This window comes from Athene noctua, chromosome 5, assembly GCF_965140245.1.
Source record: "Athene noctua chromosome 5, bAthNoc1.hap1.1, whole genome shotgun sequence".
Taxonomy (NCBI): Eukaryota; Metazoa; Chordata; class Aves; order Strigiformes; family Strigidae; genus Athene; species Athene noctua.
The window spans coordinates 7,444,177-7,458,657 of NC_134041.1; the positions used below are offsets into that span (position 1 = coordinate 7,444,177).

Sequence of the window (14,481 nt, forward strand, 5' to 3'; positions counted from 1 at the left end):
CCGCCCTTGGCGAACTCTCCTTCATACACGAGTGCTTGCGGTCGGTTTTACCTTCCCAACCAGCCAGGCAACTCTTGAGATTAGCGGGCCAAAAGGGTTTTATTTGGGAGAAGAAGATAAATCCGGAACCCCCTTCTCGCTGCCTGCTCCCGCCCGGGTAACCCTTGATTTTGTTCAGGGCAGTAACGAGGGTGTCTGCGGACCCGGTGTGACTGAGGTACTCCTGCCCCAGAGGCCTCGGCTACCTGGGCGGAGCTGAGCTGCTCTGACCGAGCGGGAAACGGCTGAACGCCCCCTCAGAGGGCCGGGGAGAGAAATCCCCCACAGCAGCCCCCTCCCGGCCTCCGCCGGCACCTCCGAGCAGAGAGGTGAGGGCGGCGCACCGCCTACATCCGCCTCACATCACTTCCTGGGCTTTAAAAAAAAAAAGGGAAAAAAAAAAAAGGGGGGGGGAAGGAAAAAAAAAAAAAATCACCTAAGCTGGTTCGGTCCTGTCTCGGAGGTTTTGGGGCTGCACTCAGGGTGCCGTTGCTGCCCGCGCCGACACCATGAAGGCTCAGCCCGCGGCAGCCTCCGTCTTCTGCCTGTGCCTGGTGCTGGCGGCCTCCGCAGCCTCCGCCACGGAAGGGCTCGGAAAGGGTCAGGCAAACGTTTTCTTCGGGCTTTCCTCTCAACTTTTGTCATTGCCGTGAACGGGTGCGCCGGGGCCGGGCCGGTTCCCACAGCCCGCGGCGGCGAGGGGGGCGCGGGGGCGCGGGGAGGCCGGGCCGGCCGCGGTTTAGAGGGAGACCGCTGTCTTCTGACTTTGAAGGTGAGGGGGGTCTTTAGCACATCCTTGCCGTCGTGGTTCTGTTCCCGCTAAACCCCGAGGAATTTCCCTTTCGAGCGGTCCCGCTTTTACGTGGCGAAGGCCTGGGGGGAGCGGCTCAGCCCCTCAGAGCCCCCCGCCCCGCCTGGTGCTGAGGTGCCCTGCCAGCCCTGCCCAGACTCTGCCATCCCCTTCTGCTGGCTCCCGGCGGGCCACGAATGGCTCTTTCGTCCCGCCCTCGGTTTGCCATTCCCTTCATGACCGCTCCTCACCTCCCGTCTGGCTCGCTCAGGCCTCCTGGTGTAATTGCCATGTCTAATTGCCTGGTTCAGTCAGGGCGGGCCAGGGCCCTGAGCTTCACCCCCAGTGATGGCTTTAGCTTGTCTTAGAAATAAATCCCCTCTTCAGGGCTGCTAGGAACGCGAGATGATCAATGACAGCAAAGCTTTGTTCTGTGGATCCCAGTCATTCCCCTTTTGTTTTATAGTTAATGCCTCGGATGACTTTCATTCAAAAGAAACACTCTGTAAGGTGTTGTGTAATGCTTTTAAAAACATACTGAAGCTCTCCACAAAGTGGGTTTTAGTTTTAAAAAATAAAAGCTTTCAAAAAGTGTTTCCTAGCTAGAACAATAGAACGTTTTCGCTGTTTTAACATGTTGGCCTTTGAATGAAATAGCTGACCTGTCAGTATTCTGAGTAAACGTGACTTCTGCTAATCCAACTGGTTTTTGCCACGTTCAGCTGGTACAAACGTAGCCTTGTGTCTGAAGCTGCCTCTGCAGCTGATACATGTGTGTGGTTGGACATGGACAAGACATCCCTGCCTTACTGCTAGCACAACTAAATATTTGATGTGTTGCATCATATATGCTCACAGTTGTTCATATCGGGAGAGAAGGTAATAAAAACACTGTGCCAACTGTTCAAACCTCCCGGATGCTGAACTAAGGTGCCACGAGGTTTTGCTGATCCTGTTTTTGTCTTTCTCCAGCTTCTTTGCCATAGTTGTTTACTGGGGACAATGTCTACTTTCCCCTGTGTCAGCACCGGACAGTCTGTGGCTCCTGACCCCTGTGTAGCTCCAGAAATCTGCCCCCTTCAGCACCCTGGGCACTGGGAGTTGCTGACTAATCCAAACCCTCAGCGTTGAGAAGGGGCAAGCTGAGACTGATGTTTGGTCATGAGCCCCACATTGCTGGAGCCATGAGACCTCTGAGGAAGTCTTCCAGGGGACTTCCTCTGTGAACAGTTCCCAGATCTCCTTCGTCTCAGCTCTCCATGTGGCTTTCAGCCATGTGCTGTGTTGGCTACAGTGTCAAAAAAACCCTGGCAGTCTCTGTTCTGCAGTTGCTGAATGTACGCTCACTTGCTCTTATCTCAACAGCCAGGCTTATCTGGATATGGGATAAAATATTTCTTGCCTCGTTCAGTCACTGTAACATTCAGAAATCTGTGTAATGGTGTTCTTGCTCACGCCTCGATGATATTATTGTCAGCAGTAATACTTAGTATAATAGCTTTAGAACAATTAATGATCACATGTTGGCCTAAGGATTTTTAAGTTTTTGCTTTACTTCACAGTGGGATTTATGAAGCCAAATGCTGACATTTAATTTGTCACTAGTCAGTTAATAAATGTTTGCAGATTGAAAAAGAATGTCAAATAATCAGAAGGCACTTCAATTTTAATCTCTAGGAGATTTTGGTGTCACATTTGCATATATATAAATATTCATGAGTGTGGTATGGTTTTGTTAATTAATTTCAGTGGGATTTCTCATAAGACTATGAAGGTTGTAAGTATTTGCAGAAGTCTTTCCAGGACTGGGTCTGTAGTTGGCTTTAAAAGAGAATATAAAATGAGTTGAAAATATTCTTAAGGTTTGGACCATTTCCCTCTGATAGTTGACATGTTAAATTATGTAGCGTTTATAAACCCTTCTCTCCGGCAGGTTTTGGAGATCATATTCATTGGAGAACACTAGAAGATGGGAAGAAAGAGGCAGCAGCCAGGTAGGTTAGCTAGTTTTAATTATAGAAAAGTGTATTTAAAAAGATTTACAAAGGTTTTGTATCAATCCTAAACTTAACCACAGAAAATAGTAATTATTAACAAATGTGAAGGTGGTTTAGGAGACTGTTCAGATCCCTGTGGCTTAGAGAGAAAATATGGTTTTATTAACTTTGCTGAGGCATTGCCTAGGTTTAATCACTACTGTCTAATTAAATGATTGAAGTCTTACCATGTCTTTGAAATGAGACAAAAATAATTATTTATCATAGTAAAGAAAGATATGGTTCTCAAACCCAGAAGCGCATGTTTAAGTCGTTCTCAATCCCCTTGAACTCAGCAGTGCTGATAGCTTCCTAAAATTCATTGTGCCTGTATAGATGAGGCCTCAGTGTGAAATGAGTTAATTTGTTACCATCTGTAGAAAAAGTCCAGAAGTTTCAAACTGTAGTGAACTGATCAGTTGTTCAAGTAGAGCCTTCTCTGGGTTGAGCTTAAACTCTAAAAAGAACACAGTCTTTATGCAAAGGTGAAAAATGACATTTTGACAGAGATTTTTTTTTTTTTCTGAGAATCTATTCTGTTTCTTATTAAAATGAGAGAAGGAAAATTGTATGCTTATAAATTCTGCTTGTACTTTGAAATTAGAAACAGGTCTGACAATGTTGACATGAGTGGAAATTCACTATGCCTTCCAGGTTTGCTGTTTGATTGAACTCTGCTCTCAAATTGATCCATCTGGCGAGTTCCACACTCTAGTTGAGACACCAAATTAACCCAGATGGTACAGTTCAAAAGTCTTACAAGTTTTTATAACTGGATATTTTAGCATTTATTTGATATAGCTATGCAAAAAAACCCAGATTATTTCAGTAGTTGCAGGAATAACTGTAGCATTACTTTGCAATGAAGCAGAGGAAGTTTTAAAATGACAGAGGAGGGAGGGATGGCAAGCTTTTGGGTTTGGGCAGGATGAGTTTCCGCTGAGAGCCGCCGCTAAGCGAGGGATGGGTGTAATGTGCACTCTCTCCTTTCGTTGCTGGAAACGCAGACCTGCTCGTTGATTTGAGTTCAGCAGCATTTGAGTGTTGCTGAATTGAAGGGCTGGGAGAAACCACCACCAACAAAGAAAAGATAAACCTAAAAGGCAGATTTTTGTTTAAAGTCTGACCTTAGGTCAGGAGATGAAAAATTGTACAAAATTATGTTATGCATTGAGTGAGATGCATCAGAGCTAGTGGTCTAGGAAGTTTCAAGACTTCGATTTCCGTTCTATAAATAGTATAATGTGGATGTGTCGGAGATGCTGGAGACCTCTCATTTTCCCTGTGGGCGAGGGTGGAGATCCAGCGCTTGTACAGCTCCCAGGTGCCTGGTTCTCGGGGGTGACCACAGCAAGATCGTGCTTTTGAGCAGGATGGCTGGCGGGATGCTGTCCCTGTGCTGTGGAGAGGCAGTCCCCACATGCCCCAGGGGCCAGCTGCCATCGGGCCCGTCTGAGGTGCTGAGCCCCTGCACTGTGAGGCACTCCGGGGGGGTTTCCATGCCAGCCCGTGGGTGACCAGTGGCACGGCAGGGCCTCACGCTTCATTTTCTAAACCTGGTCATAAACATACTTCACATCCAGGTGGTCCAGCTGGAGAGTCAAGGACCAGATCTGGGAAGTAGGGAGCGGAGGGAATATTAGGTGGGATTTGAGGGATGTTTCAGGGATGCTGGCTCTGCTGACAGGCCCTAAGGACCCCGCTGTGACTCCCTCTTATTTTAAAAGCCCGTTAGGGGTGATGCAGCGCAGAAAAGGCACATTGCCTTTTTCTTGGCAGCAGCAGTTCTATGAGCAGGTGCTCCTGGCATCCATCAGGCCAGGAGCCCGCTCCTCTCATGGCATTGCCTTCACACACACACTCGGTGTTTTGGGGAGAAATGGTCTTTTGTTCTGTCAGAAAACAGAGAGGACTGGTATAGGGCAGCGGCCAGGGCTGCAAGGGGAGAAGAGGCTCCATCCTGCAGCCAGGTCCGTGTCCTCTCTGCTCTTGGAGATGCTGTGCCACGGCCTCTCCCGGCCGGACGTTACGGGGCATGTCAAACTTGTATCTCCAAGCCCGAGGAATTATTAAATGCCATTAAAAAAAGGAAAGCCTCCGGCTCCGGCCGCCGTTGCCCCCGGCGACTCGGGGCGGGGTTGAGTGCCGGGGCCGGAAGCGGGCCCGGGCCGTTCCGGGTCAGCATGGCGGCGGGGCCGGGATGCCGCTGGTGGTGCTGTGCGGGCGGCCGGGCAGCGGCAAGAGCCGGCGGGCCGCGGAGCTGCGGGAGGCGCTGGGCGGGCCGGAGCGGCAGGCGCACGTCGTGACCGAGGCGGAGGGCGGCCGGGCGGCGCTGCGGGCCGAGGTGGAGCGGCTGCTGAGCCGGCGGGACGTGGTGATCGTGGACGCGGGCAACGAGGTGCGGAGCATCCGGTACGAGCTGTACTGCGCGGCGCGGCAGGCGGGCACGGCGCGCTGCCTCCTGCACTGCGCGGGCGGCCCGGGCGGCCCCGACGAGCCGCCCTTCGAGGCCCCCGACCCGAGCAACCGCTGGGACCGGCCGCTCTTCACGGTGCACGGCGAGGAGCCGCTGCCGCTGGCCGCCATCCGCGCCGCGCTCTTCGAGAGCGCCCCGCCGCCGCCGCACCGCGCCACCCGCAGCCAGCCCCTGCAGTCCAGCGGCTTCCTGCACCACCTGGACCGCGCCACCCAGGAGGTGGTGGCCGCCGTCATGGCCGCCCAGAGGAGCGGGGCGCAGCCCGGGGAGGTGGTCCGCGTCCCCGGCGTCGCCGAGGGGCTGGTGCTTAACCGCTCGGTGAGCATGGCCGAGCTGAGCCGCCTGCGGAGGCAGTTCATCAGCTACACCAAGATGCAGCCCAGTGACGAAAACTTGCCTCAGCTGGCCAGCATGTTCCTGCAGTATCTGAGCCGCAGCATCCAGTGAACCCTGTCACCCGTGCCACACGCAGCGGTGGCCCTGGTGTGCTCCCAAAGTCCTTGCAGCAGTAAGAACGTGCCTTCCAGCCACACACCCCGCGGAGCCGGGGTCATGCCTATCGGAGCATGTGGCCACAGCAGTGCTGGGACGATGGATGCCGTGTCCCTGCAGCAGCTGAGCAAGCTATATTGCTGAGAGGATGTGTAAGGATGCTGTTCCCCCACCCCTGCCTTCTCCCCACTTGCATCCCTCAAAAAGGAGAGCTGTTGCATCCCCAAGCAAGTGAAGTCTCCTGTGGAGGAGACCTAAACCCTAGTAATCAAATAGTGTCTGAACATGAAAGCCAAAAAGGTGGTGACCCTAGGGAAAACTTTTCCCCTGCGCAATGGCACGTGCCTGTCTTGAAAAAGAGGATTGTTTTTCCAAGGCTGTCTCCAGATAATGTCAAACTGCAGAAGAGACTTCCAGGTCCAGAACTGGAACAGGCTGTGTTTTTAGGATGTGACTTTCAAAAAATCCTACTCAACTCAAGAGATAGATTTGCCAACTGCAACAGAAGTGTGCTGACTTAGCAAACTCAAACCTGTTTTAGGTTGAACAATCAAATGTGTGCCTTAAATGGAGTAAAGTCTTAATTTACCTGCAGGATATTTTATTGAAATAACTTGCCATGTCTTTTCTCTGTAAGGCCATCGTTAAATACCTTTAAAAACACTTAATTGTTTATAAATAAGTGCTCTCATAGGAAAAATGATCTAAAATGATGGTGTCTGTTTTGGGTGGAACTCTCCCATAAGTCTGTATCAGCTGTAATGGGTAACTTAGTTTTGCGCTTAGTTTCAACTAATTTCAGTCTTTGCTGTACCACGTATGTAGCTTATATAAATGTTTCACTTTCTGGTGGATGCTTCATCCCTCATTTTAATAAACTGTGGCTTCTAGATTTAATTGTATGTGTAGTGCTACCTGGGAGGAAATAGTGAAGTGGGGCATGAAGGGTTGCTTCAATTATAGTGGCTGTTTGTCTGACATACCAGCTGCTAGATGGACTTACACACTGTGGAACTGAGAAATTACTACAAAATGTTCTGATGTAAATGAGTTTCTTTTCCCAGTCAAAGAGAATAAAGCTGAGAAAACATATTCAGAATCTCTAAAACTTCTGTGAGTTCTCACTAACTATGAGTTGGTATTTCAAGACTGTGAGCACTTCCAATTTCATCTGCTTTGAAAATTTCTCTTAACTAAAAAAAAAAAAAAAGTGCATTGCAGTATCAATTACCAGATGATTGAACTCTTCTGACATGAAGCTCTGATCCTTGATGATAAGAACCATATGTATTTTCCAGACTTAAATCAGCCTTTCCTCAAGAAAATGGCAAAATCATGTTGGACTGTAAGGAAACAAGGTGGGGGAGGAAGTGTTTCTTCATTATCAGGGAGAGGACGTTTTGATGCAGTACAGGCTTTACTAAGGAAACATCAGTTCTTGCTCCTTACTGCAAACAGAGTCATATGTAAAGATGATAACATATTGGTTAGTTCTAAATGGCAGACTTCTGTTTGAACTACTCTAAATGTCAATAGTTTTCTCTCCACCCTTTCCTGGTTCTGAAGGCCATAACTGAATGCTGCTAAGTTGAGATTTCCTTTCATATCTATCTACAGCTAAAGAAAAACTCATACATCAGTTCTATTAGTAATTAGTTGCCATTACACGCAAAGGTGTTTGTAATTTCTGTGTGTGAAAATTTTACTTTTTAACCTCTAATATGGTAACAGGGTTTACAGTAGCAGAAAACTTCCAGTTTGCTTTGCTTGGCATATCCTGAAATAAGTATCCATATTGTATGTTCTCTCTAGATTCCTTCTTCCCTTCACCTAGTTTTAGGCTGTTCTTACTGTTCTGGAAGCGATATCATTATTGCCAGCTTTCCTTGGATATTATAGCTTAAGAGGTTTATTGATAAGAAGGATGAGATTCCCAATTCCTTGCTCTTAGTCTTTCTTAGTTTATTCCTCTTGTCAGAGTTCAACTGTTGGATGGTAGAAACAAAGTGTTAGTAAGGACTTCTGCATGCAAAAAGTGTGGAGGTAAGTGTACTACTTGGACGTGCTTAGTAGCAACAGAAGTCACTTGTAGTTGTATCACTTTTCTTGTTAGAAAGGTAAAACTGAGGCAAAATAGGAGCAGTGAAGTGGTGGATTAACTGGATCACCAGCACTAACAACAGAAATACATGGAATCTGTAGTGTCTTTAAGGCTTCTTTGTCAAAGCACATAATGCAGCCGGAATATATGATAAAGAAACTTAAAGAAATTGAACTTGGTAAGCTTGACTTTGTCAGAAGGTGAAATGCTAAAGGGATTTTTGAAGAACAGGGTTAAATAAAACATATCTCAGGGTGATGGAAACTTAACCTCCGGGTAGCATAGGTAGTAAAGGTCAAGTTAATTATTTGAGAAGAATGATAAAGCATCACTTTGGTCCTTTTGCATTGCACGTTATTAGGCTGCAGTTCCATGCAGGCCCCCTCCTTCTCAGTCCTGGCACAGGTTTGTTTCAGCATACCAACATACAGGAAACAAGCCTGGCAGCCAGAGCATTTGCTGGGTTACTGTGTGTGATTGCTTCTCAGTGGAGGGTCTTGGTCACAGGAGGTGGCTGAAACATAACAGTAATGGGGAGAGGGATGGAGATATGACTCATCCACTGGATTGCCTTAAGCAGCCATGAAAACCCATCCTGAGATCTCTCAAGCAGCTGGTGTCACTAACCTCTTCCAGTAAAAAAACACATGCATGACCATTTGTGTATCTCAGCAGATCTAAACTAATAAGAGCAAATCTCCCAAAGAGAAAAATCTCTTCCTCTGCATGAACAGTTATTGGCTGGCAGTTCTAATAAGATTGGGAAACTTTTTGCAAGAGAGCCTTAGAACACAGCGGAATCTCTTTATATCTCTTTATTTTCTGTTACATTCAGCCTTTGTAGAAGTCTTGACTGTTAAAATGTACATGTAATAGCATTTGGTTTAGAGCCTCAACTGTAAGCTTTCTTTGACAATTTTCATTCTTTTTCTTTTTTTTTAGTGGTTTGCCTCTTATGGTTATCATCCACAAGTCTTGGTGTGGAGCTTGCAAAGGTAAGTGTATTTAATACTAGAGCTTGCTGAAATTTTTAATGAACTTTTGTATACAAATCATGTAACCATGAGAAACATGAACTTTGCATTCAAAGAGTAGCTAATGGTATTTGTATTTCATTTAGAGCCATATAATAGCACACCATTTTACCTGTTAGCACTGCCAAAAGCCAACCATGCCAAAATGCCAGCAAAATAACGGTGGTAATACTGCACTTCTATAGTGGCTGCAATTTCTTCTGCACTTGACTATAAAATTGGAACAGAATGAATGATCTTCAAGAATTAAGTGTAAATTGCCTTACTTTCCGACCCTGGTTCTTTGCGGGTGAGGCTTTGTCTCTTTCAGTATCACAAACAAAGAAGCTGGGCATAACGGCTAAGCTTAAAGGTTGAGCTAGTTGGCTGGGAATAGTGGTTTACAGCAAGCTTTTTGCTTCTGTTCCGTTAGTTCAAATGTGACTCTGTATGTCTGTTGGCCAGGCTTCATCATGTGGCTGTTCAGCAAGAATTGCTTCAATTACTTGCTGTTCTGAGCCTGGCTTGAGTGGTTTGATACATATATTCCATTTCCTCACTGCTTATTGAAAAGTGCCAGCTCTACAGAGGGAGGAGTGAAGTCGAGATTTTGATGATGACCTGAAAACTTGAAATCTTTTCCACGGTCTTTACACATCTCTTTTTTTTTTTTTTTTTTCCCTCCCCATCCTTAATTAGCTTTAAAGCCAAAGTTTGCTGAATCCAAGGAGATCTCTGAACTTGCCCATAATTTTGTTATGGTCAACCTTGAGGTAGGCTGCCCTCTGATTTGTATACATGTTACGGCCTAGTAGTTAAGCATTTGGAATCCTACTTAACTGTTTGCATCCTGTTTTGTGTACATCTTAAACCTGTACTCCTGAATTCAGGTATTCAGGATTGATTGATATAGCTGATCATATTAAAAAGAGTTTTCTTCAGTCTGGTTATTTTAATTGTGTTTATAAATCTGACTCTCTGCCATTGTCTTTTTAACAATTTGTAGCTTGTGTCATTCTGTTGCTGCAATAGAGGAATTTATATTCATTCTCCCATGACATACCAAACATTCCTACACCAAAGCAGAGCATTTAATGCAAATTGACAGAACAGAAAGAATTAATATTTTCACAACTGATAGTTGTTTAGTAAAAATAACTTTTTTTCCTTTGAGAGTGGAAGCTAGTGCAGTGTCTGTTCAAGATGTAAATTGCTCAGGGTAAATAGAACCTGAAGGCAATAACTTGTTTCTTTAAAATGAGTGCTGTGTTTTGTTAGATACCTTGATAATCTGTTCTTGCTCTTCTGTCTTGCTTTGGTAGGATGATGAAGAGCCAAAGGATGAAGCCTTTAGTCCTGATGGAGGTTACATTCCCAGAATCCTTTTCATGGGTAGGGCTTCCACAGCTCTTGTATCCACTCATAGGACTGTGTTCTTACTGTTACCACCTAAATTTCCTGTTTGATTTCTTGTTTCATAGACCCCAGCGGAAAAGTCCACCCAGAAATCATAAATGAGAAGGGAAACCCCAGCTACAAGTATTTCTATACCAATGCTGATCAAGGTATGTGCAAAGTAGTTTGAAGTGCATTTTTAGAGATGAAACTCTGGGTATGTCCTGAGTGAAGGACACTCCTTCACTTTTAAGTGGAGAAAAATGACAATACTTTACAGCATAACTGGGAGCTGTTAGATACAATGTGAGCAAGTGGTTTTCTTATGCCTTGAGGAACCATGTTCAGAATCATGATTCACCTTAATACCTGCTATAATGTCCACAGGACCTAAACTGGCTCTGCAGTTACGGCATGAAAAATCATGCAATTTACATGATCCAGCTACAAATAGTTGGGAAAAGGCCACAGGACTGTTTGGGGTTTTATCCACAGGTTAATTTGCAGATGTACATTCTGTAATGGTTTTATTTTAAAACCCTTTCATTCCCAGGACACCTTGATGTTTTCATCTTGAGATTAATAGTTGCCGTCTCTCTGTCTAATCTTTCAGTTGTCCAAGGGATGAAGGAGGCCCAGGAGAAGCTAACAGGTGACGCTTTCAAACAAAAACACCTGGGAGATGAACTATAATGAATACACCGAATGATGCTTTTTCATCACTGCAAAACTCTAGAAGGAAATGATTAAACAGACCAAGAATGTAGATGCAGTGGAGGGACATAATTCTCCTGTCAATAATGTTAGGTTAAACCCTGTTTGGAGTTCACACACATACATCACAGTGTTATCTCCTCCTCTGCCTGGCAGTTTGTGCTGTAATGGTTCTTTGCAACTAGGTAGTGTGCAAACACATCAATTTTTGTGTTTGAGCAACCACTAATACTTGGTGTTAAAAGGGAGGTGTGTAGGGCAGAACATTGATTTGAGGACAGTGTGATTGGAATAAGTAGAAGTAGCCAACATTTTGACGCTTAATCAGGGTTGGATCCCTCTTTTCTCACTGGTGTTACGTGTTCCCATTGTTTTTACTGCGCGTTCCTATGAATGGGGCATGTTCCTGGGCCAGATGTTTTTTAGACCTCCCAAACCATGAATTCTGCCACTAAGCCAAGTAGAATAAATTTCATGAATGTCTAAGTAGCATGTGAAATTATTAGCTCTGCAAACATTTTTTGTGTAAAACTGTGTGTGATTCATCTTTATTTGCCTTTGGGCAGAAATCTAACTTCTTCCTTGTGCACTCACCTTTTGATTGTTTTATCAAGTGAGGGTGGGTTATGTTGAAGCTTTACGGGGATTCCCCTTTTATTCTTTGAATGTTTTTTGGCGAATGCCTTGCCATCACATTGTACTGTATTTTTGTACCAGGGTGAAAAATTAAACCTTTTTAAACATAAGCATGCAGACAATGTTTTGTGGTAAAGGGTGTGGCTTTCCATTCTTCAGGATGGGGTAATATATTTTTGTTTATGTTGCAGTGGGTTTAACTGTTGAATGTCACAGCTGAAGGTGGTTTCTCCTTTTTATAATTAAAAGACAACAGTTGTTCTTCCATGTAATTACAATTCAGCCATTCTTATACTACCTGTACTGTTGAGGGCAGAGTAATACCTGGTGTTTATCTACTGGAACTGAAAAGAAAACTAGAGGGGAGAAAAAATCACCAATCGATCTGCTGGTAGCACTTTTCCTAATGTAGGTCGGGCTGCTGTTGGCCGCCTTTGCCACAAGGGCGCATTGCTGGCTCACGATCACTTTGTTCTCCACCTGGACTCCCTCGACCTCCTGCAAGGCAGCTTTTCAGACTCTCAGCTCCCAGCCTCTACTGGTGCACAGGTTATTCCTCCCCAGGGGAAGGACATTGCATTTCCCTTTCCTGAACTTCTTGACAACCCTCTGCCCATTTCTCTGACCTGTTGAGGTCCTTCTGAACAGCAGCACAACCATCTGCTTATCAGCTGCTCTCCCCAGTTTTGTATCATCTGCTGGTTTGCTGTAGGTGGAATCTGTTCATCCAGGTTGCTAATGAAGATGTTAAAGTATCAACCCCAGGGATACGACACTAGTGACGAGCCCTGTTCGGCCCAGCAGTTCTGCCTGTTTTCCATCCACCTCACTGCCCATTTATTTAGGTTGTACTTTATCAGTTTGTCTGTGAGGATGCTATCAAAAGTTGGAATGAACCAAAATGAACACCACCTACTGCTCTCCCCTCACGCACCAAATTATTCATCTAAAGTTAAAAGTCCTGTCCAAAAGGCACTTGCTGTAACTTCCTAGAGCAAACAGAGAGAGAATTTTCTATGGTTAATTTTTGAAGAGCTATCTGAGGACATTACTTGGGGAATATCGTTGTATACAGTAAACCCATCTTGTCTACTGAGTCCATTTTTACTATTCAGCAGTGGTATGAATTTTACAGACCACTGCCTTTAAGGGGTTTTAGACACCAAAACTCAATTGGGCACTAAAAGACAAGGACTCAGTTGAAATAATGAGATTATTGCACATTACAGTTACCTCGCTCAGCTACTAAAAGTTACTCTACAGGTTTTATCCTCTGCTTCTCTTGCAAATTGTCCAATAAATTAATGATGAAATTGGACTCGGCAACTATTCTCAAGTTGTATCAGCCTTCAAAGTAAACAATTCAGTGTAAGTCCTGAAAAAGGATTTGCATTTTGCACAGTTGCTTTTTTTTTTTTTTCCCAGCTGTATCAGTTGACCTAATAAAAAATAGGTCCTGTCTCATGCTCTTTATTTCATTAATAGCCTTAGATTGACATGTTTGTAAAAAATCATTGCTACTGTCTGTTTTACTTGCCACCAGGGGGAGGACTCTGCTTGTTCATCTGGAATATGATTTAACAAATAATAATTTAAAAAGCGATCTCTGATGCAAAATAACAGGGTGCACTGCTGCGATTTTCCAGGCACACTTTTGCAGCAGCTCTGCCTTTGTCTTATCTCTTCAATGAAATTATAGCCTGCAAGATGTATGTCATTTGTCCCTTTCTTTGCAAAATGCTCTGATGTCAGAAACTACATGGTATCAAAGTAATTTTTAAAAAGTTCTCCATCTAGAGAGATCTCCCTTCAGTGACCGACGTGGGAAATGTACTTCATCTTTTACATTTCAGACCATCCTGATTCAAAATCACTCTCCTTCACCTCTTCTCTCATGCACATCCTCTTCTTCAGCACTTTATGCCTTCCAGACTTGCTACATCCAAAGGAAAAATATATTCCATAATAATCCTTTTTCCTTTTTTTATTCGACTGCCTTCTTTCTCTAATTCTTTCTACCTTCTGTATGTGCAGACATGGCAGGCTGATACAGCTTCCCCACCCTCCCTTCTACTTGCTCTTTTCTAGACCATGCTTTTGTCCTCTGTAGCAAGATGGAGCTTGGCACTTGCTAGGCTGCTTGGAATCTAGCTGGGGTCTCAGTAGAATACAACACAGTGCTGCCATGGCTTGATTACTAGGGGCAGCTAATTAACAAGTGTAAAAGCTGCTTCACATCTCTGGGTTGCAGGGTAAACTTACTTTGCATCTTTACTTAAATATTTTTCTCTTTCTACCTGTTAGATTTATACCTGGAAATTTTAGTTGCTAACTCCTAATGCAGATTCTTTATCCCCTCCTGCTTTTTAATCTACATTAGGTGATACTGCTGGCTGGCATTTTCTGTGCAGAGGGATATATCTTGAACCTTCCATCCAACAGGTGCTTTATGTATGTTGTGTAACTTTATGGATGCAAGCAACTCCCCAGGGTTTAGAGGAGCTGCTTACAGGTCAGCGTTTCTCGTAGTTGCGTTTGAAGTTAATTATACACTGCAGCAGCTCAACAGTGTACAGCAACCAAAGCCTCGGATTAGTTTGCCCCCATCAGCTTTGTTTCATGTGCTGCCCATCTGCATATGACTTGCAGAAAACCTGCATACTTACATAATTTTTTTAGATGCATCTTAGAAATCCCCTTGAACTCTCAGCTTCTACTCCTTTTATGGTGGTAAAAAAATCCAAAGACACTTCAAAATTCTTAGTATAGACCCAGGGAACTGCCAGGCC

At 44.8% G+C, this 14,481-nt stretch overlaps 2 protein-coding genes across 2 annotated transcripts; both read left to right on the forward strand.

The window, feature by feature from the left end:
• Positions 1-226: 226 nt before the first annotated feature.
• On the forward strand, positions 227-11,802 carry TXNDC12 (thioredoxin domain containing 12). Its single transcript, XM_074906214.1, has 7 exons — positions 227-639; positions 2,763-2,823; positions 8,877-8,929; positions 9,647-9,720; positions 10,270-10,339; positions 10,429-10,512; positions 10,956-11,802. The coding sequence occupies exons 1-7, from the start codon at positions 549-551 to the stop codon at positions 11,033-11,035; spliced, it is 513 nt and encodes a 170-aa protein (XP_074762315.1). The 5' UTR covers positions 227-548; the 3' UTR covers positions 11,036-11,802.
• Positions 3,243-6,911, forward strand: KTI12 (KTI12 chromatin associated homolog). Its single transcript, XM_074908100.1, has one exon. It carries the CDS (start codon positions 5,066-5,068, stop codon positions 5,786-5,788), a length of 723 nt encoding a protein of 240 aa, XP_074764201.1. The 5' UTR covers positions 3,243-5,065; the 3' UTR covers positions 5,789-6,911.
• Positions 11,803-14,481: the final 2,679 nt, after the last annotated feature.

What these genes read in the sequence shown, in the direction of transcription:
- TXNDC12 (XM_074906214.1), top strand. Translation starts at nt 549, where the DNA reads ATGAAGGCTCAGCCCGCGGCAGCCTCCGTCTTCTGCCTGTGCCTGGTG. An exon ending in AAGAAAGAGGCAGCAGCCAG is followed by an intron (nt 2,824 to 8,876) that starts GTAGGTTAGCTA and finishes CTTTTTTTTTAG; the next exon opens with TGGTTTGCCTCTTATGGTTA. An exon ending in TTGTTATGGTCAACCTTGAG is followed by an intron (nt 9,721 to 10,269) that starts GTAGGCTGCCCT and finishes TTGCTTTGGTAG; the next exon opens with GATGATGAAGAGCCAAAGGA.
- KTI12 (XM_074908100.1), top strand. Translation starts at nt 5,066, where the DNA reads ATGCCGCTGGTGGTGCTGTGCGGGCGGCCGGGCAGCGGCAAGAGCCGG.